Here is a 27,385-nt window from a genome sequence, read left to right on the forward strand (position 1 = left end):
AATAACTGCCTTTCCTATTGCCATGAGCATCACGTGGGTGAAAGTGCAGGTGACAGACACAGGTGTGCAGTTTAGTGGCTACACTCCTTGCTCCCCGGAAAAAGGACCTGGGGCAAGCAGAGTGGAGCCACTGTCCTGTACTGGGGTGTTGTGTGTGGCTTCGATGTGACCGAAACAAAACTGATCCAAGAGCAGAGCCTGCTCTACGATTCATCCACATTCAAAGGCAGAAATGATGCCATTTTGCAGGTTTTTTCTCTTTCTAGGAATGGCATGATGCAAGATAGATTCTGGCCAGGGAAGCACTGTACTTAGGAGGAGGAAGACATTACATCAGTCTTCAACAATGCTTCACCTGGACACCTCATCTTTTCCTCAAAGACATCTCTGCTTTCTGCCTCTGTCACCTTCCTCCACCAAAGCTCGAAATCCTTAGCTCTCCTCAAACATAAGTCCCCTGCCCTCAAGTTGCTTGGCCTGATTAGGAAGACGAACAAGTAAACAGCCAACTACAGTAAAGTGACCTGAACGCCAGAGGTGTGGAGTAGGAGTGGCGCGGGGTGGGGGTGCGGTGTACAGTTCACAAAGGCAGGAAGACAGCCCAAAGGGTCAGAGTTCATGAAGGAGGCCAAGCTGCAGGGGGGTATCCACCAAACACATATCAGTATTTACTTGTTTACACATCACCTCCCCGGGCAGGGCCTGTGATTTAGGTGGACTGTATCCTTTCTGTCTTGCACAGAAATGTTTATTGATATGGAGGCATTAGATTACCATGGTTTAGGACATTAGCCCTCAAGTCAGCCATCGCCTCTGTACTCATCAGATAACCTCTGGTTCCTTTCCAGCCCTTTGAATGTCTGCTCTATGTATACTACTGCGACAGACTAGTGTTGGAAGAAAGATGATGCATATGCCCTGTAGCTCATCCTCAAGTAAGTGAGACAGGAACTTAGGTAACTAACAGTATGCAGCTTTAAAAACTGAGAGAGGGACATCACAGAGAAGGCCAGGTGGCCAACCGGACAACCCCCCACAGTGGGCAATACCTTAGTCCCCTCAGTGGTCTACAAGTCAGAAACACAAGGTTCTCAGTCCATACAGTTGATCTTGCTCAAGGGGGCTAATTCACGCTAAACAAACTCACAGACACTGATGTCCAAACGACCAGAAAGCCAATTTACTTACTTTCCTTTCCAGCAGCTATTCATGTCTGCCATCCAGGGCAAGTGCTGAAAAGTGTAATTCACGCACTCTTTTGACATGGATATCATAAGCACCAAGGGTCCTTTATTTAATAAACTGTGAGCGATTGGGGGAAATAAGGCAGCCAAATGAGGTGGAGACCCAGAAATGGGAGGCAGAATTGTGCAATGAGCTTGGCGTCAAACAAGCTGGAGTTCAAACACTCCACCATTTATTAGACAGGTGACTTGGAGAAAATTGCATAATCTTCCTGAGTCTCTTTCCTCACCGCTGTTGTTGGGCATAACAACACCCTCTTGCAAAACTGTTAAAAAAATAAATGGGATTACGTATGTAAACTTCCTCGTTTTACTTACATTTATGTTTATCTGGAGAGGCTGTGCCATATAATGGCTAAAGGAACAGACTTGGGGATCACACAGATCTGGGTTTAAATCCTAGCTCTGCCGCTTACTAGGCATATGATCTTGAGTAAGTTGCTTTATTTTTTCCACTAAGCTTCATTTGCATAAATTTGCTCATGTGCAAAATGGAAATAAAAATTCTTCTGTGTCTAAGAAGTAAATAAGACAACATTCAAAGGACTGAGCAAATTTCTACAATATGACACAAATTCCACAAATGGTATGAATACTTAAGTACCATCTTTAAATGGTAAAAATGAGTAATTTTTAAAAGTTGTCCATGATTATATACAAATGAGTGGTACACATACTAAAAATTAGTTAAAATTAACACAAACTTCTTTAATAAAATTAAAAATTGGGCCAAACACACAAAAAAATTAGTCACTTTGTATTTAGTCATTAAAACACTTTTCTGAGGAGGTAGGCCTTTTACCTCAGACTGGTTTTATGCTCATATTTTCCAACAGTTTCTAAAATAATGCCATCTGTGTGCAGCCAAGCAAAAACTCAAATGTCTCAATACTGCTAAGTCATGCTCCAGAGTGAAACATAAGCAGCTGTCTGGGATCTGCCTGTCCAGTTTGATGGGAACCCTGGTACCCGCAAAGCAGTATGCATTTGGTTTAACAATTATACAATGATGTATATACACTGTGATTATAACAAACGTCCCTGCAGTAAAAGTCACAAATCACTTCTCTCAGTTCTGGGCTGTGCCTTTAATTTATTCTCCCCACTGACCCTATCAACTTTTAAATGACTTACCAAGCTTATAAACCATGGAAGAGTACGCTCGGATTTTGATTTTTAAAAAACCCAATCTGTCAGTTCTAACCTTGCAAATTCGACTGGTCTACAACAAAAGGCAGCCCCTCACCCTCCCCTAAACACTGCTGTCTTATCCAGATTTAGGGGGCGGACATCACTGCCCAGGCCTTTGCCATGACTGCTTTCAGACCACTGGAGAGCAGGCCGGAACCCAGGGCTCTCGCTCGACTGCGGTCAGTATGTCCTCCCATTGCAGGGTGGGCTCTGGGTGCGTTTTAAGTCTCAACGGGAATTTTTACACAAAATCTAAGTTTCTGAAAGAATGCGAAGGTTTCAACAGGACGAAAATGTGATAGGCTCCTTCTAAATAGGAATCATTTTCAAGATACAGTGCAGCCTCGGTGCAAACACCTGCCCTGGGGTACGGGCTGCCCTGCAGTGAATTCACGATTTGTAAAGTGGCGGTGGGCTGGACGTGTGCCAACCCGAAGTGACGCTTCCTTTCAGCAAAGTGAACAGAGCAGTCGGTGAGGGCACTTCTCCAGCACTCAGGGGAGATGGAGACCCCACCAACCCCGGAGCTACCGCTAACCTGGCGCCACAAGCGTGGGGGAGCGCCCCGCCGAGCTAAGCGGGGGGCGGGGGCGCGCGGCGACAACCCGGGATGGGGACCCCGCAACAGGCCGGCTTGTCTGTCGGTGGCCACGGTCACCGCAGCCACCCCATCGCGAGTCTCAGATAAAAGGCAGCACCTGGTATGAAAGGCCCAGGCCTAGGGAGGGGGGAGGAGAAACAACTCATTCCTCGAGACCCGACGACGGGAGTCCCGGGAGACAGGAGGACAGAGACGAGCCCGCGAGTAAGGGTGCGTGCCCGCCGCGGGCAAATCAATGGAGGGGCCCTCTCCCGAGGAAGCCGGCGGCCCGCGGGGACGCGGCCCGGAGAGCGGCTCCTCGCCTGCGGCTCCGAGCGCGACGGCCCCGCGCGGCCGAGAGTCATCGCGGCGCCGCGCCGAGGCCCGAGCCGGCGGGGGAGGGGAGCCACCCGCCATCTTGCTCAGAGCGCCCAAACTGACAAAGCCCCGCCCCGCCGCCTCGGTTGCGGCCACTGCCGCTCTCGCGAGACGCGCAGCCTGCGCGGCTAAGGATTCTGGGAAAGGCGGGGGTAGGGGAGAGAAAAGGAAGGAAGCCGGGACCTGGAGATAGGCCGAGGCCGCGAGTGGAGCCTGGAAGCAGAAGGGGCGGGGCAGCGTGCGATTGACGCAGCGTGCAGACCAATAACGAGCGAGCTCGGGCGGGCCTCCAGCCAATGGGCAGTGTGGCCTGACGTGGGGGGCGGGCGCTGGGGCCGAGGGTAGCTTGAGCGCGGCGGCGGCGTTGTTCAGTCAGAGCGAGAACATTCCAGAGGTGAGTGTGGCGGAGGGGCGGCGGCCCCGCGCCCCCTGCCTAGCGCCCCCCCCCCCCACTCCATCGACCCCCCGCGGGCCGCTGGCTGGCGGGGCAGGCCCCTCCCCGACCCTCCCGCGGCTCACGGCGCCGTCTCTCCGCGCCAGGTCGCCAGGCTCCGGCGCTGACGGGTGTGGACCCCGGACGTCGCTGGGACAGCCCCTCCCCGCTGCTCAGCGGCGGCACCCGGCCCGGCCGCTCCTCCGCTCGCTGCGCTGCGCGCCGCCTCCGCCGCCTCGGACTCGGACTCGGGTTGACACGCGCCTCACTTCATCCCAGTCCCGGGCGAGCAGCGTTGGGTTTATGTCTTTATTTGACGAAAACGGTGAGTCGCGGGCGCGGCGGGGCCGGAGATGGCGGCCGCACAAGATGGCGGCGGCGCCGCGTGACCGCCGCGGCGTGTGGCGCAGTTCGGGGGTGGCGGCGGTGGCCGGGGCTTGGCGGCGGCCCCCGCACACTCCCGGCGCGCCCTCTCCCCGGCTGGCCGGGGGCGCGCCGCGCGTGCCCGCGGCGCTGGGCTGAGTCAGTGCGCGCCCGGCCGGGGCGGCCCGCGCTCGGGAATGCGGCCGGGACGCCTGTGGGGCGCGGTAGCCATGGGGACGGGGCGAAGGTCGGGCGAGTGTCGGAGCACCCGAGAAGGAAGGCTGGGTGGAGGTCGGGGCCGGCGGCCCCCCCCCCCCCCCCCCCCCGGCCCGGCACACGCTTCGTGTCGCGGAAGCGCCGCAGAAGTAAGCCACCGCCACCGAAGGAGTAGGCCGGCGGGCGAAAGAACGGCTCCATATGCTAAAATGCGGGTATGGGGGAGGGAGGCGCGTTCGGGAAGTCTTGGGTCAGTACAGGCTGGGGGTGGGGGAGGACAGGGCCCGGATTCCTTTCTCAGCGGTTGAAACGGGGTCACTCCGCAGAGCAGATCATTGACCTGCCAGTTACCTTTGGTCTGATGTAAACCCACGACAGCTGAGGCAGCACGGTTCTTTCCAATCAGGCATTTGCCTACCAGACTGGCTGTTTAGCCAAGATGGAGGCCTTTTATGTTCTTACAGGTGTGCTGTATTAGGTGTTATGAATTTGGATACTTTTTAACGTAAGATTAATTAAGCACAATTGACTAAGATGTGAAGCGAAGCGAAGTATTTCCATGCAGGAATGGTGTTAAACCTGGGGGAATTTTTGTATTCTCTTTCAGAGCTGTTGCGCAGCCATTGGTACCTGTATTGGGGAAACATAGCATACAAGCAAGAAGCTTACAGCCTCAGTGGCGAAAATTTTTTCATGTCAGAGACCGAGAACTCTTGCAGTCGTTTATGTCATCCCTTCTTCTCCAGACAGAAGATACCAAAAAGTTGCAATCAAAGATCTCTTCATCTTATTGATAAAGCCACTAATAAGCCAAAATGTCTGTCAACGTCAACCGCAGCGTTTCAGACCAGTTCTATCGCTACAAGATGCCCCGTCTGATTGCGAAGGTAATACTAATCTTATTAGTACAAATGCTGCAGCTCCTTATGGAATATTTAAATTGCATCTTATAGGGAGGACAGAACAGAATTTAAATTCTTACTTTCTTTTAGGTGGAGGGCAAAGGAAATGGAATCAAGACAGTTATAGTCAACATGGTTGACGTTGCAAAGGCGCTTAATCGGCCTCCAACGTGTGAGTAAAGCTTCTTGGAGAAGTCTGGAAAGGCCTACTGTGGGTAGAGTTTTCACAGTCTTTCAGCTGGAAAACTTGCCTGAATTATATGCTAGTTAACTTAGGAGTTAAATGTGGAACCTTGGACTTATAGCAACCGATAAATCAGTTTTAAGTTTGCACGGCTACGCAGGCAAGACATTTAAACGCAGTAATTTTAAAATGTAGAGCGATAACTAATATTTGGCTATTCATTCAGTTTATATAGTTAACTGTAATAACTCAAACTTTGTTTTCTGCAAATAGATCCCACCAAATATTTTGGTTGTGAGCTGGGAGCACAGACCCAGTTTGATGTTAAGAATGACCGTTACATTGTCAATGGATCTCATGAGGCGAGTAAGCTGCAAGACATGTTGGATGGATTCATTAAAAAGTTCGTTCTCTGTCCTGAGTGTGAGAATCCTGAAACAGAACTGGTGAGTGCCTTTGACGTTTTAGCTATATATCTGCATTTGTGATCAGTTCTCATGTCAGTAAATCATGTTCCTAAGAAGGCAGAGCAGACATAGTTGAAAATGAAACGAAACCTCAAAATTTTGGAGATCTCCATTTCCATGCTCCTTTTTAAAAAAAAAAAAAAAAAAAAAAGCAAAACAGGTCACTGAAAAACTTTTGTGTGTTGAGCTGATGTTTTACATATCTCCTGATGGCTAGGTATTTGTACACTTTGTTCCACAAATTCACAGTAGAATTTGTTTCATACTATGGATGACATAATTGTTCTTATTTTCTTGGCAGCATGTCAATCCAAAGAAGCAAACAATAGGTCATTCTTGTAAAGCCTGTGGCTATCGAGGCATGCTTGACACACATCATAAACTCTGCACGTTCATTCTCAAAAACCCGCCTGGTAAGTCTTCATGATGAAATTCTAAGATCTTAACATAAAGCAACTAACTGTTGAAAACAAAATGGGAGTTTTTTGGTTATAAAACCAGGATAGAAGGAACTCTTAATTCTTGTATTGTATTTTGTTAAGTCTAAGACTGAAAAATGTACCATTAAAAGTGAAAAGGAGGCTGCCAGTTAAGCCTGTACCATACGGTCAATCTTTAAGACAGGTCATCTTAGGACAGATGAAATGTTACCAAACAGATCGTGGTGGGAACCCAGCAAAGGATCTTCTACTTGTGGTCCTGCTTTATAAATGGGGCTTGCTTCATTAAGCTTAAGTGGCCTTAGAGCATTGCAAGCAACACTCTGTGGCAGATGATCGAAGCTGTCTGACACAATTTGAGCTTGCGATAGCAAGAAAGTCTAACCTATTCCGGTGTTCTCTCTCCATGAGATGAGCCGTTATATAGACTTAAACAACGTTTGAGTCTGGCTGAAGCTGGCTTGAGATGGGACCTTATTCAGGTTTATGATGGATGGAAGAGAGCAACCCCGAGGGACAGTGTTTACCTGGTGGTTTGAGGCGTCACCGCTTCATCTTAATCTTATTCAACAGTTAATACTTATAGTATTTCATGTCACTCAGTGTTTAGCCGGAGTTTTTTTTAACCTGTGAAACAACAGTGGATGAATTTGATCTGTGAAGCTCCTTAGGTAGCATTGTGTGTGTGTGGTTTTCTAAGGGGACACATAACAAAAGGGTAGAATTTTAAATGTCTGAGGTAATGTAAGCTGTGAAACTAAACTTTTATTTCTTTTCTGTTTTTCTATAGAGAATAGTGACAATAGTACTGGAAAGAAAGAAAAAGAAAAGAAAAACAGAAAGGGCAAAGACAAGGAAAATGGCTCTGTATCCAGCAGTGAGACGCCACCACCGCCACCACCACCAAATGAAATCAATCCTCCTCCACATGCTGTGGTAAGTGTGGGATTGACAGCCTAGTAGGCACTAAAATTTTGTAAAATACATAGCATTTGGTTGAGGGTGGGCAGAAATGAAACTAGCCTTTAGTGTAATATTCCAACCCTAGGTGCTGTTGGTTGCTTGAATTGTGGTTAACCCAATTTATTTTGATAGAAAATGGTTAATGCCATTAACTTGACAAAATTTGGAGTATTTTTAATTTCTTTCAGGCCTTTGACCAAGCATCTTTGTTTCTGTAAACAGGAAGAGGAGGAGGATGATGATTGGGGGGAGGATACAACTGAGGAAGCTCAAAGGCGCAGAATGGATGAAATCAGTGACCATGCAAAAGTTTTGACACTTAGTGATGATTTGGAAAGAACTGTTGAAGAGCGGGTCAATATCCTGTTTGATTTTGTTAAGGTAAAAACATTAGTTTGATCTAAAAATCAGTTTAACCCACAATTGTACTTTTTATTTATTCTCTTGGACTTTATTCTTTTCAGCTGGGTGGTTGGGAAGTAACTTTCTCGTATCTTTTGAATACTCTAATGCAAAGCTTATTTTCACTTTTTGCTAATTTTTTCAAGAAACTTTTGAAGGTGGTTTTAGGCACTACATTTAATAGATCTGTATATCATTTAGAAGTAATAAATTATGTTGAAAAAAGTCCGTGAGAATAGGGTGTGACTGTTATCTCTCAAGCCTAGCAAAATGTGCCTCAGAGTTGTCTCCTTTTACACTTGCAGAAGAAGAAAGAAGAGGGTATTATTGACTCATGTGACAAAGAAATTGTTGCTGAAGCAGAAAGACTGGATGTAAAAGCCATGGGCCCTCTTGTTCTAACCGAAGTTCTTTTTAATGAGAAGATAAGAGAACAAATTAAAAAATACAGGCGCCATTTTCTACGAGTAAGCAAATTTGTTTTAGATTTGTAGGCTGGGGACTGTCACTTTTAACCACTTTTGCTCTTTTTTTTTTTTTTTTTTTTTTTTTTTTAAGATGACTGGTAAGGGGATCTTAACCCTTGGCTTGGTGTTGTCAGCACCACGCTCAGCCAGTGAGCTAACCGGCCATCCCTATACATAGGATCTGAACCCGTGGCCTTGGTGTTATCAGCACCGCACTCTCCCGAGTGAGCCATGGGCTGGCCCTTTGTTGTTCTAAAAGTGGAGATAATTGACTTACTTTACCAGGCTTGTGAGATCTGAAAATGCAATGCTGTGCGTAGGCCCTTACAGATAAAGTGATACATGAGTCTCTGTGCATTGATCTTTTTGAACCACTGTTATATAGGCCGTATTCTTAAACAATCTTAAGAGGATGGATATTCTTGAATACTAGAATTGTCAACTTAGAATGTCTAAAAAAGCTTGTTAATGCCAAGATATCTATTTGCAGTTTTGTCACAACAACAAAAAAGCTCAGCGGTACCTTCTTCATGGTTTGGAGTGTGTGGTAGCAATGCATCAAGCTCAGCTCATCTCCAAGATTCCACATATATTGAAGGAGATGTATGACGCAGACCTTTTAGAAGAGGAGGTCATCATCAGCTGGTCGGAAAAGGTGGGGAATACATAAGTGGACTCTTCAAGTTCAAAAGTAGTGAGACCCAGAGCTGTTGTATTTTTTGGATGTAGAAGTAATATCTAGTGCCTAGTTTCTTCTCTAATTAAAATGCAGTCCCTGTGCTTGACTGGTGTGACTTGGTGATTCCCACCATGTCAGCTTTGTAGTCCTAACAGCGGAAACTGCTTAGACTCCACTCTGTGTTTGCAGAATATATATGTTCTGTTGAGGATTCAAGATTAGGATATGACACAGTTCTCCCAAAGAGCCCAAGAAAAGGGATTATGTAAATAACAAGGTAAAGTATATTTTAAAATCTTCAGACTAAGAAACTTGTGCTGAAAACTTTTTAGGCCTCTAAGAAATATGTCTCAAAAGAACTTGCCAAAGAGATTCGTGTCAAAGCAGAACCATTTATAAAATGGCTGAAGGAGGCAGAGGAAGAATCTTCTGGTGGTGAAGAAGATGATGAGGATGAGAACATTGAGGTAAATACTGGGGAAAGTGTTAAATACAGTGTTAGCTTATGGCTGTTTGAGATTAAAAGGTTTGTGAGTGGTAACATAAATCGGCAGTTTTGGCTAATTCCAGATATGAGTTGTAATAGAATATGGCTCTTGATTTGGAAAAATAATTACATCAGTAGGATGAGTGATAGAAATCTCCATCCACCAGACATGGACTATCAGAACAAAATACAGGTTGTGGAGATCGTGTCAGATAATTTACTTTCTCACAACAAGACTTTCATGAAGAATGATAGCTATATCTAGGAAGTTTTTCTCCTTTGTGACCTCTTGATTTGTATTTATTTTGTTTTATAAGTAGGTTTATTGGGAAAAAGGTTTACAATCAAAGTCATTTTTCTTCTTAGGTGGTGTATTCGAAGACTGCCAGTGTACCAAAAGTTGAAACTGTGAAGTCTGACAACAAGGATGATGACATTGATATTGATGCCATTTAAAGGGTGCAACCTAGCTTACCAGTGTAATGCTGCAAATTTTTCTTCATTATCAGCCAGAAGTGCAACATGAATGTGCGAAAGCTAAAATAGCTTAACATCATGCTACACTTTGTACTAAAAATTTATTGCTGTGAGTGGTCTGTATGTAATTAAGCCCAACGTGACATCTAGGGGAGTCCATACACACATCAGTGAACAGATAATAGTTTGCTTATTTATAGCATGTTTTCTTTTTGAAAAACTAGTGGTGGACACATTTGGATCACATTTATACAGTTAGTTATAAAAATAAAGATTTGATTTTTTTGGTCATTCTTCAGATTTTTGGCTGTGAATGACTTAAGCTGAAGTAATTGGCTCCCTTTTAAAATGTTGCACCATCATTTAACTTGATAGGATTCTTGGAGCCTATTCAATATTGTTAAGTGCTGAGACTGTAAAGCAATCTTCAGCAGGATGTAAACAAATTTATTTGTAATAACCATATTCAGCCATGGAGAAATAAAATATGTCTTGAGTTTTATCTCTAGTTCCTCAAATTGGCATCTGGTAATTTGTCTTCCCGTGTGAGGTAGACTGATAATCAGATTGAGAAGTAAAAATGACCTGAGTGTCCTATAAATAACTTTTAAGAGCAGGTTTTGAAACATGGAATTGTTTTTTCAGTTCTACACTTGCCGAAAATTGTAGTCTTTGAAATTGTGTTCATTGCACATTGTATCAGTCAGGGAAATTATTACATTAACAAGCATTTTATGTGTATGTAGTGGTTGCTTTGTACTGGGAGAAAACTCAAACTTTGGGTGTGATTAAATAGTAAACTGATTTTTTGTGGGGGGGGGACAGAAAAAGGTGCACTTAATCTCTAGCAAAAACTGAGCATAGTTTTTCAGTTTTTACCCTATGGTTTAAATTACAGTTTCAAGATGTTTAGATATACCTTCTGTTCACTGTGGTTTTTACCCCCGGTACAGTTTGTTCTTTTAATGCCTTTTACATTTGGACAGAAAGCTTATGCTTTTTAGATTTTGGTTGCTATCTTGCCAAAATAAGTGTTAACTAATGTTTCAAACTTGATTTTTTTTTCCATAATGTCTTATTTATAAAAAAAACAAAACTAAAATTATATTTCTAAGTCGGAACCTAAAATTTGGTATAAGACTTGGGGTATTTTTACTTTACACTGAATTTTTCCAGATACCCAAGAAATCTGTGGTGATGGCCACTGAGTTCACAGGACTAGGGCCTGCCAGTCTACGTAAAAGTCAATTTTTCTTTTGAATTCCTTGCCCAATTAACTTTTCTAGAACTTGATTTTGCTTCTGACTGTATTTGAGTAATCTTCAAGGTAAAAACATGTTGCATTTATTCTTTTCCACAAAAAGTACACAGTGGGAATATGGATTCCCACTCATACATTGAGACCTTAATAATGTGTATAAAAATTTTTCACATTGAAATTATAGACATTTGATAAAATAAAACCTTGTTAACTTGATACTCTAAGGAATTGAAACCTAGCAATCTTATTGGGGAAGTAAGAATTGGTCTCCAGCTGTCTTTTGATAGATTCTGTTAAGAGGAGAGCAGGAGGCCATATAGCTGGTGGGAATGTGCTTTGTCACACCAAAGAGAATAGAAAGTTTTTGCAACATGTCTCTTAGGTTTCAGTTTCTCTGCTCAAAGGCCAACTTGCTTTCATTAACTGAAATTCTGTAGGACTTACTGGTGGCCTAAGCTAAATTGCACTCAGCATACCTGTTGTCAGGCTAATGAGGTTCTGTTATAGAACTTTTAATCTGAAGGAAAACATGTTCAGGGCTTCTAAACACTAAGAAAATTTTGGCTTAGACCAGTGTTCAGTCTGGTGCCAAACTTTCAGTGGAATTCAAATTCATGTAATCTGAATTTTATTCACAGAAGTTATGCTAATAGAGTAATTCTTCACTTTTGCTCTATTGAAATGTCTTAAGATTTTTTGTTTCAAATAGCTACATTACTTGATTAAAACAATGTTAAAATTATATTTTGTCTCCTCTTTAATATCAAAACTAACCTATGATTTTATAATGAGATCAAAGCGGCCCTGTTTTGTGACTGTTGCTTTGGGTTTGTGTTGAGTGTTGCCTTCTGCAGTCACATTTGCCATCCATGTTCACAAAGCAGATGTTCAGTTCATTGAATCACTGGATTTCCTTGGGTTTGGTGGTCTTGTTGGTATTCCTATTCTGTAACACAAGTTTGATTATGAACCAGAAAATCTGCCTTAATTTTATTTCTTGAAATCTTAACAAGTGCTTCCTAGGAAATTCAGATTTTGAATATATAGCTGTGTAACTAGATACAGTATGTATCTCGAGTTCAAAATTAGGCAGTGAGGAAGATTGCTTTCTAAACAAGTCAGTTCTGAAGTTAAACTTACAAGGTTCTTATTTGGGTCCTAAAGGTCAGAAGAGGGGCAGGAGGTGGTCTCTGTATCTCTGCTTCCCATGTGGGAGGGATATTGGGATTGGGCCCAAAGCTGTTTACTCCAGTGTAGCAAACACTGACTCCATAAACCTATGACTTGGAATTAAATTAGAAATGAAAGCTGGCCTTCCTGAAAGATTAGTGGAGTAATTTTGAGCCTTCTGCATTTTCCATTAGCTCAGTTCTCATCATGGTCTTGAAGTATAAGTTCTGTTGTTCTAGGGTCACTCATTCAGTCTGACTTGTTACCCAACAACTTTGTCTTTCCTGCACTGCTTAGTTGTACTTAAAACCAAAGACTATGCTCCCGTTTGCTTACAGCTTATTTTTAACAAAACAGCCAAACCATAATTAAGATACTAAACTTCCCTATCTCTGCAAATAATCCTTGCTTTTCTAGTAAGCCGTCTTTCTACTACAGTTAAGTTCTGCCTACCAGTATTCCAGAGAGTAACCAAGAAATAGAAAGTTGACCCTGTCCCTGCATTTTTTTTTTAATGGTTCTTAAAACTTTGGGTTTTCTGACCACTCCAAAGCTTCAGAGCATTCCCACTACCAGAAACTGCTGCACTTTTGTATCTGCCTTCCGACTGACATGCTGTGTGCTTCCTCCCTGGGGAGACAGGAAGTCATTTTTTAACCTCTGTCTCTGGTACTTGAGAGACCTTGATTCATAACAGTGACACTTCATAAATTGGTGATGTGGGCAGGTGACTTGCCAAAGGTCTCACTGGCTTGTGCACCAGTCTGACCCTTTGAGTCTTTAATCGGTTGGGAGCTTGGGATTTATGTCCGCCTACAGTAGGGCTCTGGTTCTGGCTTCTGGCCCAGCAGACATCTTTAGAAATCAAATTTTCATGGTTCTTTACAGCCAGAAGATTGAATGGCTTGTGTGTGCTGCAGTGTGGGAAAGGGTGGGATACTGCAAAGGGAGGAATGTTCACTTCGGTTTTGCAATCAAACCTGGGTTCTGGCCAGAGCATCCATGTAAAACTGGGAGACTCCATATCTGCGTGATGGGGATAGTAACCCGTGTGCAACCCTGAAAAATACTGCTGGGAGCCTAATGCCTCGCTGGGGCAGTGGGGGAAATGGTGCTTTCTAGAAGGGCAGAGTATGCTGGGAGTGCCAGATATCAGGGTTCACAGCTGATGGAAGAGCACTGGACAGCTAAAAGAAAAGCTGTTCTTGGCTGTGCAGTTTCAGGGTACAGTCTTTCCCTCAAGTAGACCGTAATATCCCCTTGGTGGTTGCCACCAGCAACACTTAGCATGTGCCCAGACTAAGCCAGGTCAGTCAGTGGCTGTAGATAGGCTGCACCCTCCTGGGATCTCGTAACAGCTGTGAATAGTATCCTGAACTAGTAGGTGACCCAGGCTGTCCGACGGGTGGTGTTGGCTGGGAAGCTCCCACAACTGCTGCTGCAGAACAGCCATGAGCTGGTGCCAGAGAGTTCATCCACACCCTGTTGTACGTTGTCCATGTGGGGAAAAGGCTCTGAAGCTGACTGTGGTGGCGTGAGGGGGAGGACTCAGCTTGCCTGTGTGGCTGAGGGGCTTCCCCGGAAGGTAACCCACAACCTGGCTAGGTGAAGACAGGAAGAGCGTCCCAAAGGTGAGGACTGGCATGTGTGCAAGGCAGGTGGGTGAGGTCCCATCTGATCTGGTGTGTCTGTAGCACTCTGTGAAAGGATCCCCAAGGTACACACTGGGGTTGGTGGCACAGGGATTGGGTTATAGACGCACTTCACAGAAAGGAAAAAAGCCCAGAGACAGAGGTGACTGGCCAAGGGTCTATAGTAAATGCACATGAGGGCTGGACCCCGTGGCTTCTGCCCAAGCCAACACTTGTCCCCTAACTGGCCTTCCGGTCCCCATTGCCCCAAGGACTAAAGAGTAGAGAAAAGGAAGAACTTTCTGGTCCTTAAGATGGTTACACAGTGGAGGGAAGACTTGGTATAGCAGCTCTCAGGGTCCTTGGGTGATGAAGTTCCAACTTGCAGAGGACTGGAGCCATCTGAAGGGACCATCTACAGACTGAAAAACTTGTAGAGGGGCAGGGCATTATCTGCCCATGCACCCCACTGGATCCCTTGTGCTCCTGCTCTGCACCAGGCCTTGGGCAAGCTTACACTTGACCCCAATTTGGCACCCCCCCACCTCCACCCCTCGCACACACACACACCCTAGAGAATCTCCCAGGCCAACACCAACACAAATAGAGTAAAAGCTTTAAAGGAGAGGAAATGATTGGGAACCCTGAGGACTGTGTCGGCAACATTTGAACTGGTTCTCAAAGGATGGGTGGGAGTATGCCCGGGAGAGAGACTTAGGGAAGTGCACGTGGAAAGTGGAACTACCCCCGTGGCTGGCAGGTAGATGGTGGAGAGGAGGCTGGAGGCAGTGGCAGGCACCCATGGGTGAGCTCGCGTTTGCGTCTCCTAGCCGCTAGGGAGGTTAAGCCGCTGTGGGGAAATTCAGGAGACGGTAGAGGGGCATCGTGTAGCTGGCACAGCCAGCAGCAGCCATGGGAGGTAGACTAGTCAGGTAAGGTGGCACTTCAGCCTGGGAAAGTTGGGTCCCCAAGCAGCCTCGGCTATCCTGAGGGCAGTGTCCCAGATTGAAGAGAGAAGCAGGCCCAGCCTCCTGTCCCACAGGCAGCAGAATCTGAGCCCCCAGGGTAATGGAAGTGCCTCCTCTGAGGAACAAGATCTAAATTTGGGGCCTGCCTAGAGTTCAGTACCCAGAAGGGGTCCCCAGAGTTCAGGGCCTCAGTGGCCACAGGATTTTGTTATGGCCTCCAGATCAGAGACAGCCCTCCATAGTTGCAGAATTGGGATCTTCAGATGTGACCACAGTGCCTCTGTGTTAATCAAGTTCTTATGATGATAAAATACAAAGTAAACCAAGTTGCAGAGCCAGTTGGGAGAAGGGGGCAGTTTTCCAAGGACTGACATGATAACAGGATCACTGAGAACCTCACTGCACAAGTCTGGCCTCGCGATGATCCAGAGACACCAGCAGATCCAGCTTTGTGGACAAATTACACCCACACATACTGCATGATTCCAACTATGTGACATTCTGGAAAAGGCAAAACCATGGAGACAGTAAAAAGATCAGCAGTGGCCAGGAGTTAGGGCTAGAGGGGGAGGGTTGCTACCATAATGGTGGATACATGTCTTTATACATTTTGTCCAAACCCACAGAATGTACACCACCAAGAGTGAACCCTGACATAAATTATGGCCTTCGGGTGGTAACGACATGTCAGTGTAGGGTCATCAGTGGTGACAGATGTACCACTCTGGTGGCGGATGTTGATGCTGAGGAGGGAGTAATTGGGAACTCTGTACTTTCTGCTCAATTTTGCTGTGAACCTAAAGCTTCCCTTTAAAAAAAAAAATCAATTAAAAAAATAAAAATCAAGTCTTCTTTAAAAAAACGCAAGACCAAAAAAGAAAAGAAAACACAAAAAACAAAACAAAACAATGCTTTAAGGGCTGGCTGGTTAGCTCTGCTGATTAGAGCACAGCCTCGTAACACCAAGGCCAAGGGTTCGGATCCCCATACCAGCCGGCCACCCCCAAAATAATAATACCTTAAAAAGCAAGAGAGTAGAAAACCCACACATCTAAAAAGCAGAAAAATTTGCAAGAGTGAGATGTAGCAACAAGTCCAAATATTTTTAAAATCCAAATGAAAGTAAATGGAATAAACCTATCAGATAAAAGACAGACTATAAGCTTGGATTTTTAAGTCTAGCAATATACTATTTATAAGAGCATCTCTTAAAATGCAAGGACAAAAAAAGCTGAAAGTAAAAGGATGAAAAAAGGTATAGTAGACATACGCTAAGCAAAAGTATAGCTCTTTGGATCTCGGACAAAATTTTAATGAAGACAAGAAATCACTAGAATAAAGGGGATCAGCACAAAATGATGAAAGATACACTGTATCAGAGATAATAGTTCCATAATGAAAAGCAAAGTATATAAAGCAAAAGTTGATGGAAGAGCCACTATAAAGTACCACGACACACCCGCCAGAACAGCTAAAACTTAAAACTTGACAATAGCAGATCTGGGGTGGACATGGAGCCACTGGAACTCTTACCCTGCTGGTCCGGGAGCAAATTGGCACAGGCACTTCAGGAACAGCTCTGATGGTTTCTTACAAAAACCGCACTAGCACCTGCCTTGTGAACCACTAGTTCCACTCCTAGAGAATTCCACACCCGGGCTGGCCGGCTGGCTCAGATGGTTAGAACGTGGTTGACACCAAGGTCAAGGGTTCGGATCCCCGTACTGGCCAGCTGCCCAAAGAAAAAGAAAGAAAAGAGATGAGAGATATGACACAACAAAATTCATTTATCTCAAATATGTGGTACTAAATGAAAGAAGCCCTTCAGAAAGGAATACATATGTATGATTTCATTTATATGAAGTTCTAAAACAGGCTACACTAATCTGTGGTGAAAAAAATCAAAACAGCAATTGCTTCTGCGGATGGGATGGGGCAGAGCTGAAGAGAAAGGGCTCGGGGAAACTGTGGTAACAATAATGTCTTCTGTCTTGATAGGAGTTTGGGTTACACAGGCGTAGGCATTTGTCAAAAATGTGTTCATTTCATGGCATGCAAGTTTTACCTTATTTTTTGTTTTACCTTAAAAAAGAATTATAAACAAATATTGAACTCTAGTGAATGATATGCATGTTCAAGTGTTTAGAAATAAAGCATATTGATGTCTGCAACTATCTTTGAAATGCATCAAAAAAAGATGGATGGGGCCGAGCCCGTGGCGCACTTGGTAGAGTGCTGCGCTGGGAGCGCGGCGACGCTCCCGCCGTGGGTTCGGATCCTATATAGGACTGGCTGGTGCACTCACTGGCTGAGTGCCGGTCACGAAAAAACGACAAAAAAAAAAAAAAAAAAAAAAAAGATGGATGGATAGATGGGTGGATAAAGCAAATACAGCACAATGTTAGTTATAGACTCTAGAGCGGTATATGGGTGTTCGCTTTACAATTCTTTCAACGGTTTTGTACATTTGAGATTTTTCACGATAAAATGTTGGGAAAAATTAACACTTTGTAGTGGGCAATCTCAACCGACCTCTTTCAGTTACTGAAACAAGTAGATTACCTTCAAGGGAAGACAGACTGACAGCTGATTCCTCATCTTCAGGAATGGAAGGCAGAAGACTGAAATCATATCTTCAATCATGCTGGGAGGGAGGAAAGTTATTCCCAGCAAGAAGGTCTTTCAGGAATAAGAGGGAAACAAGGCACTTCACACCAGCAGCGCCTGCGAGCTTCTCCCCAGCACACCTGCACTAGAGGAAGTTTGAAGGCTGTGCTCCATGCAGGCGGTCTGAGGTGCAAGGTGACAAACACGCGGGAAAAGCTAAATGAATGGCAGGTAAAATAATGCTTCGTGGGTGCTGCAGGTCATATTACCCAATAAGCAGACTCTGAGAGACATATTTATATTCAGGAAGTTTCTTGGGATCCGCACCCGCTGGGGAGCAAGGGCAGTGGGGTGGGAAAAGTGGGGTGGAAGGTGAGCTGCAATGCAGTCACAGCCCAGGCCTTGGCTGACCCTACGGGGAGCTCTGGCGCTGGAACGGCCCTTCAGAGTGCACTGCATTCGAGCTGCGGGGGACTTTATACCAGGCATTGGATATGGGTTGCTCTCAGGAAGGGGACGTGACCTTGGACAAGGGGGGCTCTCTTCAGCTGAGAGAGAGTCCTGCAGAGGGACTCAGCTGAGAGCTGTCAGGCAGAGCATCCCAGGCAGGTGGGAGAATGCAGCTTTATCATGGATGGAGTGTGTGGGCTGGGGGTGGGAGCTATCTGGGGGCACATCATATCATGCATTACATAGTGTTGATAAAGGACATTTTAAAAATAGGCGGGCAATAGTAACATATTTGAACAACAAAAAGACAAACAACCCAATTGGAAAATGGGCAAAGAACTTGAATAGACATTTCTCCAAAGAAGATATACAAATGGCCAATGTGCACATGAAAAGATGTCCAACATCATTAATCATTAGGGAAATGCAAATCAAAACCACAATAAGGTACAACTTCACACCCTCTAGGATAACTATAATAATTTTTTAAACTGAAAACAACCAATGTTGCAATGATGCGGAGAAATTGTAACCCTCATACACTGCTGGTGAGAATGTAAAGTAATCAGCCACGGAAAATGGTTTGGTGGTTCCTCAAAAAGTTAAACGTGAAGTGACCATATGGCCCAGCAATTCCACTCATAAGGTATATACCTGAAAGAATTGAAAACCAGGGCCGGCCCGTGGCTCACTTGGGAGAGTGTGATGCTGACAGCAGCAAGTTAAGGGTTAAGATCCCCTTACCAGTCATCTTTAAAAAAGAAAGAAAAAAAGAATTGAAAACAGATGTTCAAATTTAAACTCGTTCACAAATGTTCCCAGCAGCACTATTCACAGTAGTCACGAGATAAGCACAGCCCTAATGTCCACCGATGGATGAGTGGACAAAGCGTGGCACAGCCTACGATGCAATATTATTCATCCATAAAGAGGGCTGATGTACTGATTAATGCATGTTATGGTGTGAATGAACCTCGAAAATATGCTAAGTGAAAGACGCCAACCCAGAAGGATATATTGTGTGATTCTTTTTATATGAAATAACCAGAATAGGTAAATCTACACAGACAGAAGGCAGACTGGGGGTCACCAGGGGCTGAGGGGAAGGAGGAATGGGGGAAGATTGCTTAATGGGTATGGGCTTCCTTTTAGGGTGATGAAAATGTTTGGGGGCTCCATACCGGTCAATTGCACAACATCATGAGTGTACTGAAGTGTTCTCTTTAAAATGGTTAATTTTATTAATAAACAAACGAAAAGGATACATTCATTAACTCACCCAAAAAATATTTACTGTGCCCAGGCATTGAGACAGGTTTTATAGGAACAGGCATAGTCCCTGTTTCCATGGAGCTTACGGTCACATGGAGAAGTTATTCATTAAACAATAAAAATGGAAGTAAATAAAATAACACTAACATATCAGCTGGGACAGGGTGGGTGGCGGGTGGTAGATGGGGTTGCCTGGGGTCCCCACTCTGTGTGGGAAGAGGATGTAAAGCCATTTGCTGCATGGACCATGGCCTGTAGAGGATGCTCATACCCACCCCCCGTATATCAGAAATGGGCAATGTCCTCTGCCTGCCGTTAACTGCTCATGCCCTGTCCTGCGTGGGGCTGGAATATATCCATCTTGTAAAAACTGCTTCCAGATTTCAGTGACACCTGTAGTAGATTTTAGCTTATCATCACTTCTGATTGTTCTTGAATCTGCAAAACACCATACTTTTGAAAACGTTGGTTGGCCCTCAGGATTTGTTGAGGAGAGGACTGCCATCTTCTTTACTCCATAACTGCAAAATATTTTCACGGTTAGATTTATAAACCCCACTTAGAATGATCAATCCAATGAATTATTTTCATTTTAACATCATCTGCTTTCTCCCAACCACCTGGATGTATATCTGCCTTTATCATTCGTCCACGTACAGACAGTATCCAGCAAAGCTTGTGTACAAATATCGTAAAAAATGAAAGAACGTTACTATACGTCCTTTTAGCAGAATGGATCCCACTTCTTGGCATGAAACACTGCGTTAGTACGTCTTCCTGTAGAAGGACTAATGGACAAGAGTGCCATATTTCCCTTCTGTCGTTAGAGGAATGAGTATCGTTCACTCGCTGATGCTTGGATTTGAGAAAATTCACCTGGGGTGCGGTCACCTGAAGATGGGGACGATCACTCGGAGTGTCTAGACACAGTGCTGTTCTGGGCCCCTCTACACACTTCTGATTGTCCTCTGGTTGTCCAACAGCGGCAAGCAGGGCGAGCGGTGGCCGCTGCAGCTCACAGCTCCCTCCTCTCCTGCCAATTGCTTCAGCAGAACAGGTTCTGCCTCGTCTGCAGTCAGCAGTCGTGACTGACTGATGGGGGGATAAAAAGCCCAGTCCTTGCCTCAAGGTAGGTTCACCTCTATGGTGCCATTTCTGCTCCCAGCTCCCCGAGGGACCAGGCTGAAGCTAGACTCCACCCACGGCCACCGTCTTGCTTATCTTCCCTCCTTTGCCCCGTCCTGCTTCCCTCACTCCATTCTCCCTAGAGCACACTGAAATAAAATGTTTTCAAGAATCCCCATGGCAGGCTCTACTTCTAGGAACTTGACCTAAGATAGTTGGAACCAGAAGTAATCCTATGAAGCAGACCCTAAAGACGGGATTCCTTAAAGTTGACTCATTGGTCAAATGGTGCTGAGGACTTATCACAGGTGGCAGGTGGAATATTGACCGTCCCTAACATGCTATAGCAGTGCAGTGGCTAAAATTTCCCCTCGGGGTGCCCTGGAGTAGACAGCAGTATCTGTTCATGGTCTTCTCCAGAACGATGTTAATTCTCCTGCTCTCTGTCATAATACAGTTCGGAGGGACCTGAACCATCCAGATATTCTGCAAAATAGCCCATCGGTCCACCATGTTGAGGGTATCATGCTAATCAGAGCAGATGAAAAAGAATGGATGACTTGGTAAGTCACATGCACTGCAGGGGATTGGAGGCAGACCCCACAGAGAATCAGGAGCCTCCACGTGGGTGAAGTTTTTATGGGCCCATGCTGGGAAGTCCTTTCCAAAGTAAAAGATAAGTTAGTGCACCTGGCACCTCCAACCACCAGGAGGAAGCACAGTGCTTGCTAGGCCTCTTTGGGCTTTGGAAGCAGCATATTCCTCATCTGGGAATGTGGATCCAATCCATTTATCAGGTCACGTGGAAGATTGCTAGTTTTGAATTGGGCCAAGAGCAAAAAAGGGCTCCACAGTGCTGCAGGCTGCAGTAGGAACAGCTTCGTGGCTTGTGCCACACGGCTCGGTAGACACAGTGGAACTAGAGGCGGTGTGGCCGAGAAAGATGCTCTGTGGAGCCTTTGCTGAGCCCTTAGAAGAGTTACGGTGCAGACCCCTACTGTTCTGGAGAAAGTCCTTGCATTATGCAGTGGAGAAGTATTGACCATTCAAAAAGCAGCCTGATTTACTTCTGGGCCCTGGTGGAAACTGAGTGTCCAATGAGACATCAAGTGTCCAATGACCAGAACTTCCCGAAATGAGCTGATTCTGCCAGCCCCACGGAGTCTTCAGGTCAGGAGGGCCCAACAGAAATCCACAGTAAGATGGAAGATGTACATCTGGAAAACGTCAGAGCAGGTCCAGAGGTCACAAATAGGCTGCACAAGCAGGTGGCCCAGACTCCCCTGTCATCTGCACTATGATATCAACACATCTCCTCAATGCACACCTATGGACTCATGGGGGCTTCCCAGTGATCCACTGACAGAGGAGGAAAAAGTTTAAGCTTGATTCATAACGCATTGGCTCAGTATCTGGGGGCAGGATGAAAACAGACTGCTACGACACTGTGATCCCATTCTGGGGCTCCTGAAAGACAGCGGTGGGGGGAAATTCTCCCAAAGGGCAAAGATTCCAGTGGTGCGATCAGTCATCCACTCTGGATGGAGAGAGAAATGGCCTGAGTAAGAGTATGCATGGATTCATGCCCTGGGGGAAATACACTGCGATGGTGGAGAGGCTGTGTAACGGCATGCGACGGCACATCTTTTCCCAGTAATGTTCAGTAATGGCAAATTGGTAGCTTGAAATTGGCCAGACTAGGAGTATTTACACTATGAAAATCAGCAAAGACTGCGCATCGGGGCTTGATTTTTTTTTTTTTTTTTCCGGTGGATTGCCCAGAATAAGAAAGCAATGTCCAGCCAGCCGCCAAAACCAAACCAAAACAAAAACAACAAAAAAAGGAAGTGACGAGTGTCTGCAGCCATTATATTGTGAATTGCAACCAAAAAATGAGGTCATATCTTTCCAGTCTTTGAAAACTATTATCCGATTAAGTAAAGAAGTCATTCACATCACTGGTGCACAAGAGAAGTTCTAACATATGTCCTTGTTTTACTTTTGTCGTGCTCCTTAATGTTAACAGAAATATCAACCAACATTTATGTAAGCACTACTTGGAGGGTTGGTTGTTAATATTTACTGGGACGTCGATGGCTTGGGAAGCAAGGAGTGGAGCAGGAGTGGGCCACTCACCATCACTCTCGCCGACCTGCCTGGACAATCTGTGCTTCCCTGCCAGGCAACTTTATGCTCTGTGAGTCCGAGGTCCCGGGTGGCAGAGCAGGTGCTTACACCATGGGAAACAGAGTTCTGTTGAACCTAAAGTCACAGCTGCTGCCCAGTCACTTTGGCCTCCTCGTGCCTGTAGAGCAGAAGGCTCAGGAAAGGTTCACCATCCTGGCTGGCAAGGAAATCACCCAGATCATTGCGGTGATGTTGCATAAGGAGGCTGCAGGGGAGAGGTTTGGCAACTCAGTTTTCTCTGTAAATACAGCAACAGTGGCCTGACTAGGTTTTGGTAACCAGACTCTCAGAATCCACCCGGCCAGCCACCTAGGGGAGCAGATGTGCTGTCTGGGGCAGAGAGGGATCCAGCGGAGGTGGAGGGGAGGATGATTAGGGTCGGGGACAGCCCCAGGACACGTGCAGCAGCCAGCACGTGGTGCTTCCCACTAACCCTGCTCTTGTAAATGTCCCCAAAAAGTGTAACCAACCAGAATCCTGGAGAAGCTGTGCCTGGACAGGACGACCTCATAGTGAGAAGTGAGGAGGGGTGGGAAGACAGGAGCCTGGCCCCAGACGCTGTTGAAAGCACTGTATCAGCACTGCACTGTGTGCCTCCAGACTTCTTTTAGGGGAGGGAAATAGACATCTATCTTGTTTAGCATATTTTTTTCTGATATATGCAGCTAAAACTAGTCCAAACTGATCCAAAAAGGAAGATAAATACTCCCAGGAAGGAGAGGTGTCAGAATTCCCCCCCACAACATCAGAGCAAACAGAAGGCTTAGCCAGAGCAGCCTGAGCCAACCATGAACAAGAAGAAAATAAACAACTTAGCAAATATGCAAGCTTAATGCAGTGAGAGTAAAAGGAAGCAAAAATATGTGTCGTGAAAAACAAACAAAAAAGGTTGAGGAGGTTTCTAGATGAAAGGAGAATGCTCTAAGCAAATAGTGTCCTCCCCCAGATTCCTATGTTGAAGCCCTAACCCCCAATGTGATGGTATTTGGAGATGGGGCCTTTGGGAGGTGAGTAGGGTTAGATGCCGTCACAAAGGTGGGGCCCTCATGATGGGATTAGTGCCATTATAAGAAGAGACACCAGGGAGCTAGCTTCCTGTCTCTGCCATGTGAGGATGCAGCAAGAAGGCAGCAGGCCAGGAGGAGAGCTCTCACCAGGAACTGACCAAGCTAGCACCCTGAGCTTAGACGTTCCAGCCTCCAGAACTGTAAGAAAATACGCTTCTAGGGCCAGCCCGTGGCTCACTTGGGAGAGTGTGGTGCTGACAACACCAAGCCAAGGGTTAAGATCCCCTTACCAGTCAACTTTAAAAAAAGAAAATATGCTTCTGTTGTTTAAGCCACCCAGTGTATGGTATTTTGTTATGGCAACCAGAGCAGACTACAGACACATTTCTACTAAATACAATGTGTGATCCTTGTCGGATGCTAATTTTTGGTTTTTTAATCTGCAAAGGAAAATACTGGCAATGTTAAAACAAACAAACAAAAAAGACAAGCGTAAAAACAAATAGGGAGGAGATTAGTGGCAGAGAAGCAGACTTCCCCAGAGGCATCTCCGCATAATAGAACCTAGAAGATGTGACTCAGTGAGACCTAAACTCAAAGACAGCACAGTGAAGTGGTAGCCAAAGAGGGGTGGGAACAAACTGAGAACCAAGACGTTAACACTACGTACCTAACAGGTTATAAACAGCAGGAAACGGAGCAGACAGGGCTGGAAACGAAATTGGTGGCGCGAAGAAAATCTGTGAGATGTCACAGTGCATGTGAAAGGAAAGGACAAAGAAATACAATAGTGTAAGAACATTTTTCACTTGAGAATCCAACAACTAGAACAGAAAAAAAATCAAAAGTAAAATACTAGTTTCTCTGAAATTAATGAAAATTAATAGATTTTAAAAGCATGCCAGGTAAAAAGCCACCAAAGAAAGAAGTAAGAAATATGACAAGAAAATTTGATACAGAACAACAGGCAATGAGACCCACTCTGGCTAAGTTGTTGAACTTCAAGGATAAAGAAAGAATTTTTCAGGTATCCAACCAGAAGAAACAAGTCACCTGTAAAAGCCAGGCGGGCCCAGACTCCTCCGCAGCAGCATTTCGTGCCAGCAGGCATGAGTCAGTCAATGTTCATGCAATTCTAAGGGGAAGAGTGACCTCAAACTATCAAACCCAGAAAAGTCATCTTTCAAATACAAAAGCAACAGAGAGATCTTCTCAAATGTGAACTGTCTCAAAGAATAGAGCATCCATGAGCCTCCTGGGAAAAACTACTTACCGACGAAATGCAGCCAATCAAGAGATTGATCAAAATAGTAAACTCCAGGGTGGGGAAGATATAGCCTTGAGTGCTGAACGGATTCGCTTAAATCTAGAAGCACAGTTAAACATCTGGGAGAATTACGGTTGCCTAACAGAAGGCAACCATTACCAATCCTGAAAAGTAAAACAGTACAAAGCAGGAAGATGACGGGAGGGGGCTTCTGGGAGCACTGCTAGTGTGCTAACTATGTACCCACGGGGGTACCATAGTCCCTACAGTTGGAGGCAATAATTTTTGAGACAGTGGCCATGACTCTTGGAATGTGGAGATGAGTGTGGCTCAGCAGTCCCTGCTGATGTGGGAGCTACCCATATTCTAGGACGAGAAGTCGCTAGAACGCTGCTGCAGGATTCGGACAAAGTCATCCAGGGTAACTGTAGCCTTATTAAGGTTTGCTGTGTGATTCCCCAGAAAAATGCTGGGAAAAAGATGCAGGAAAGAAAATCTATGTGCCCGGTCTTGGATTCTCAAGCCCTTTGTGCAGAAGGGAGGACCCACCCACGGTAGTCAATTACGCCAGTGTCCGGGGCCTTGAGAACACTCTCCTGCCCACCGTCTGGACATGCCATAAACTCAAGTGCTGGGTCAGCCAGAAGGCAGGGCACAACCTTTCACAGAAACTGTGGACTACCCCAAATTGGTGTTTTCTGGAACAAAACTCCCGCCCCAGGGAGAGGCATTTGACTTTTGTTTAGTGCAGCAAAATGACTGAAGACCCCACAAAAAACAAACAAACAACAAAGAAAATAAATCCTAGGGCTGGCCAGTTAGCTTAGCTGATCAAAGAGCGGTGTTATGACACCAACGTCAAGGGTTCAGTTCCCCATACCTGCCAGCTGCCAAAAACCAAACAATTACTGAGGACCCCAAAGAGCTTTTGTACATGTGGGTTATATCAAGATTTATAGTATTGGAAATGAAAACTTTCAGATCCCTGTACCAGCCAGCTGCCAAAAAAAAAAAAAAAAGAAAGAAAAGAAATTATAAAACTATTTATTAACTAATTTTTTAATGAAACAAGCTCATTGCATATTAACAAATAATATATTTCTACAGAAAACTATATATTCAAAAAATTTTTCAATTTTGCAAATCTCTTTAACGTCTAGATTATAGAATACAGCAGGATTCTCTTGTCTGTTTTTATTTGATCTGTGGTGGTTTGGTTTTGGTTTGGTTTTGGTTGACACACAAAGAAAATCTGGCCTCACACAGATATGTGGCTGGAAAGGGAAGTAACATTTTCATACCTTTCCGTAATTGTGGATGCTCTTTGATACTACAACAAAACCTGACAAGTGGTAGTTTCTTAAAAGTTAGTTGCCATGAGGAATTGAAACCATAATAATGAACTTTTTGTACTCTGTAAATGAGAGAATGAGTGGAACAAGGCAAATACCACCTTAGAATTATCATGAAAATAAGGTGACCTTGCACACCCCACACTTCAAGAAGGCATGTTCTAGGGCGTGGCTCCGTGGCTCTGGAGGGAAGACCTCAGGCAAAGATCTGCAAGAAAGTGCAGGTGTCTGTGCGCTTCCTTACTGGCATCCAGACATACGGTAAACCCTGGGCATGTCCCAGGCCAGCTGATGGCAGGGTGCCGGGCACCGCAGGCCTAGGCTATCAGAGCACAGCAGGTGGAGCCGGGAAGGGAGCCCTGGTCGGCCCTCACCCTCTGGCTCAGCAGCAAGTCCCGGCACCCTCGCTGTGCCTTACTCCCCTCACCTGTACAATGGGACAGCAATGGCACCCACCCCAAGGGCTTGGGGCTGTTGTGCGGAGTTAATGCGTGGAGAGCAGAGAACAATGCTGGGCATGCAGGTACCCGACGGGTGCCGGGCACCGCAGGCCTAGGCTACCAGAGCACAGCAGGTGGAGCCGGGAAGGGAGCCCTGGTCAGCCCTCACCCTCTGGCTCAGCAGCAAGTCCCGGCACCCTCGCTGTGCCTTACTCCCCTCACCTGTACAATGGGACAGCAATGGCACCCACCCCAAGGGCTTGGGGCTGTTGTGCGGAGTTAATGCGTGGAGAGCAGAGAACAATGCTGGGCATGCAGGTACCCTACGGAGACACCTGAAAGCCTGAGGTGAGGCTGGCACCCATCGGGGGAGGGGCAACTAGGAGCACCATGTTCCATTCCCAGCTGTTTCACCAAGTTCAACGCCGGCTTCCAACAACCCTGTCTCCTGCTCGCAGTGGGGGAAGACATGGAAGGAGGAGGCGGCCTTCAAGAGCAAGGGATGGGGAGGTGCAGAGTGAGCAGAGGCAGAATGTTAAAATGATCAGGACACAGGCGAGACCCCACCAACTAGAGCCACAGAAACCTACCAATGTCGCCAGATCCCCCATTGTCACTCCCTGGCCTCCAGGAGGTATGCGGTCCCACAGCTGCAGGGCAGAATGGGACTCCAGCAGAGAGACCTGGGGGAGGATAGAGGGGAACACACCCCCTCAATGTGGCACAAGGGGACTTAGGCAAGGGCTGTGAGTCTGATGCTGGAAACTTAGGTGCT

The 27,385-nt window shown here is 45.6% G+C and overlaps 1 protein-coding gene and 1 non-coding gene across 2 annotated transcripts; both read left to right on the plus strand.

Annotated features, from left to right (window-relative positions):
- Positions 1 to 3,699: 3,699 nt before the first annotated feature.
- On the plus strand, positions 3,700 to 11,876 carry EIF5 (eukaryotic translation initiation factor 5). The gene is made up of 12 exons (XM_063090320.1): positions 3,700 to 3,787; positions 3,934 to 4,151; positions 5,013 to 5,292; positions 5,398 to 5,479; positions 5,765 to 5,937; positions 6,260 to 6,371; positions 7,189 to 7,334; positions 7,584 to 7,742; positions 8,069 to 8,230; positions 8,721 to 8,885; positions 9,242 to 9,376; positions 9,763 to 11,876. The coding sequence occupies exons 3-12, from the start codon at positions 5,221 to 5,223 to the stop codon at positions 9,850 to 9,852; spliced, it is 1,296 nt and encodes a 431-aa protein (XP_062946390.1). The 5' UTR covers positions 3,700 to 3,787; positions 3,934 to 4,151; positions 5,013 to 5,220; the 3' UTR covers positions 9,853 to 11,876.
- Positions 6,712 to 6,836, plus strand: LOC134374416 (small nucleolar RNA SNORA28). Its single transcript, XR_010023264.1, has one exon. It is a non-coding gene; the product is annotated as a small nucleolar RNA SNORA28 (small nucleolar RNA).
- Positions 11,877 to 27,385: the final 15,509 nt, after the last annotated feature.

This window comes from Cynocephalus volans, chromosome 3, assembly GCF_027409185.1.
Source record: "Cynocephalus volans isolate mCynVol1 chromosome 3, mCynVol1.pri, whole genome shotgun sequence".
Taxonomy (NCBI): domain Eukaryota; kingdom Metazoa; phylum Chordata; class Mammalia; order Dermoptera; family Cynocephalidae; genus Cynocephalus; species Cynocephalus volans.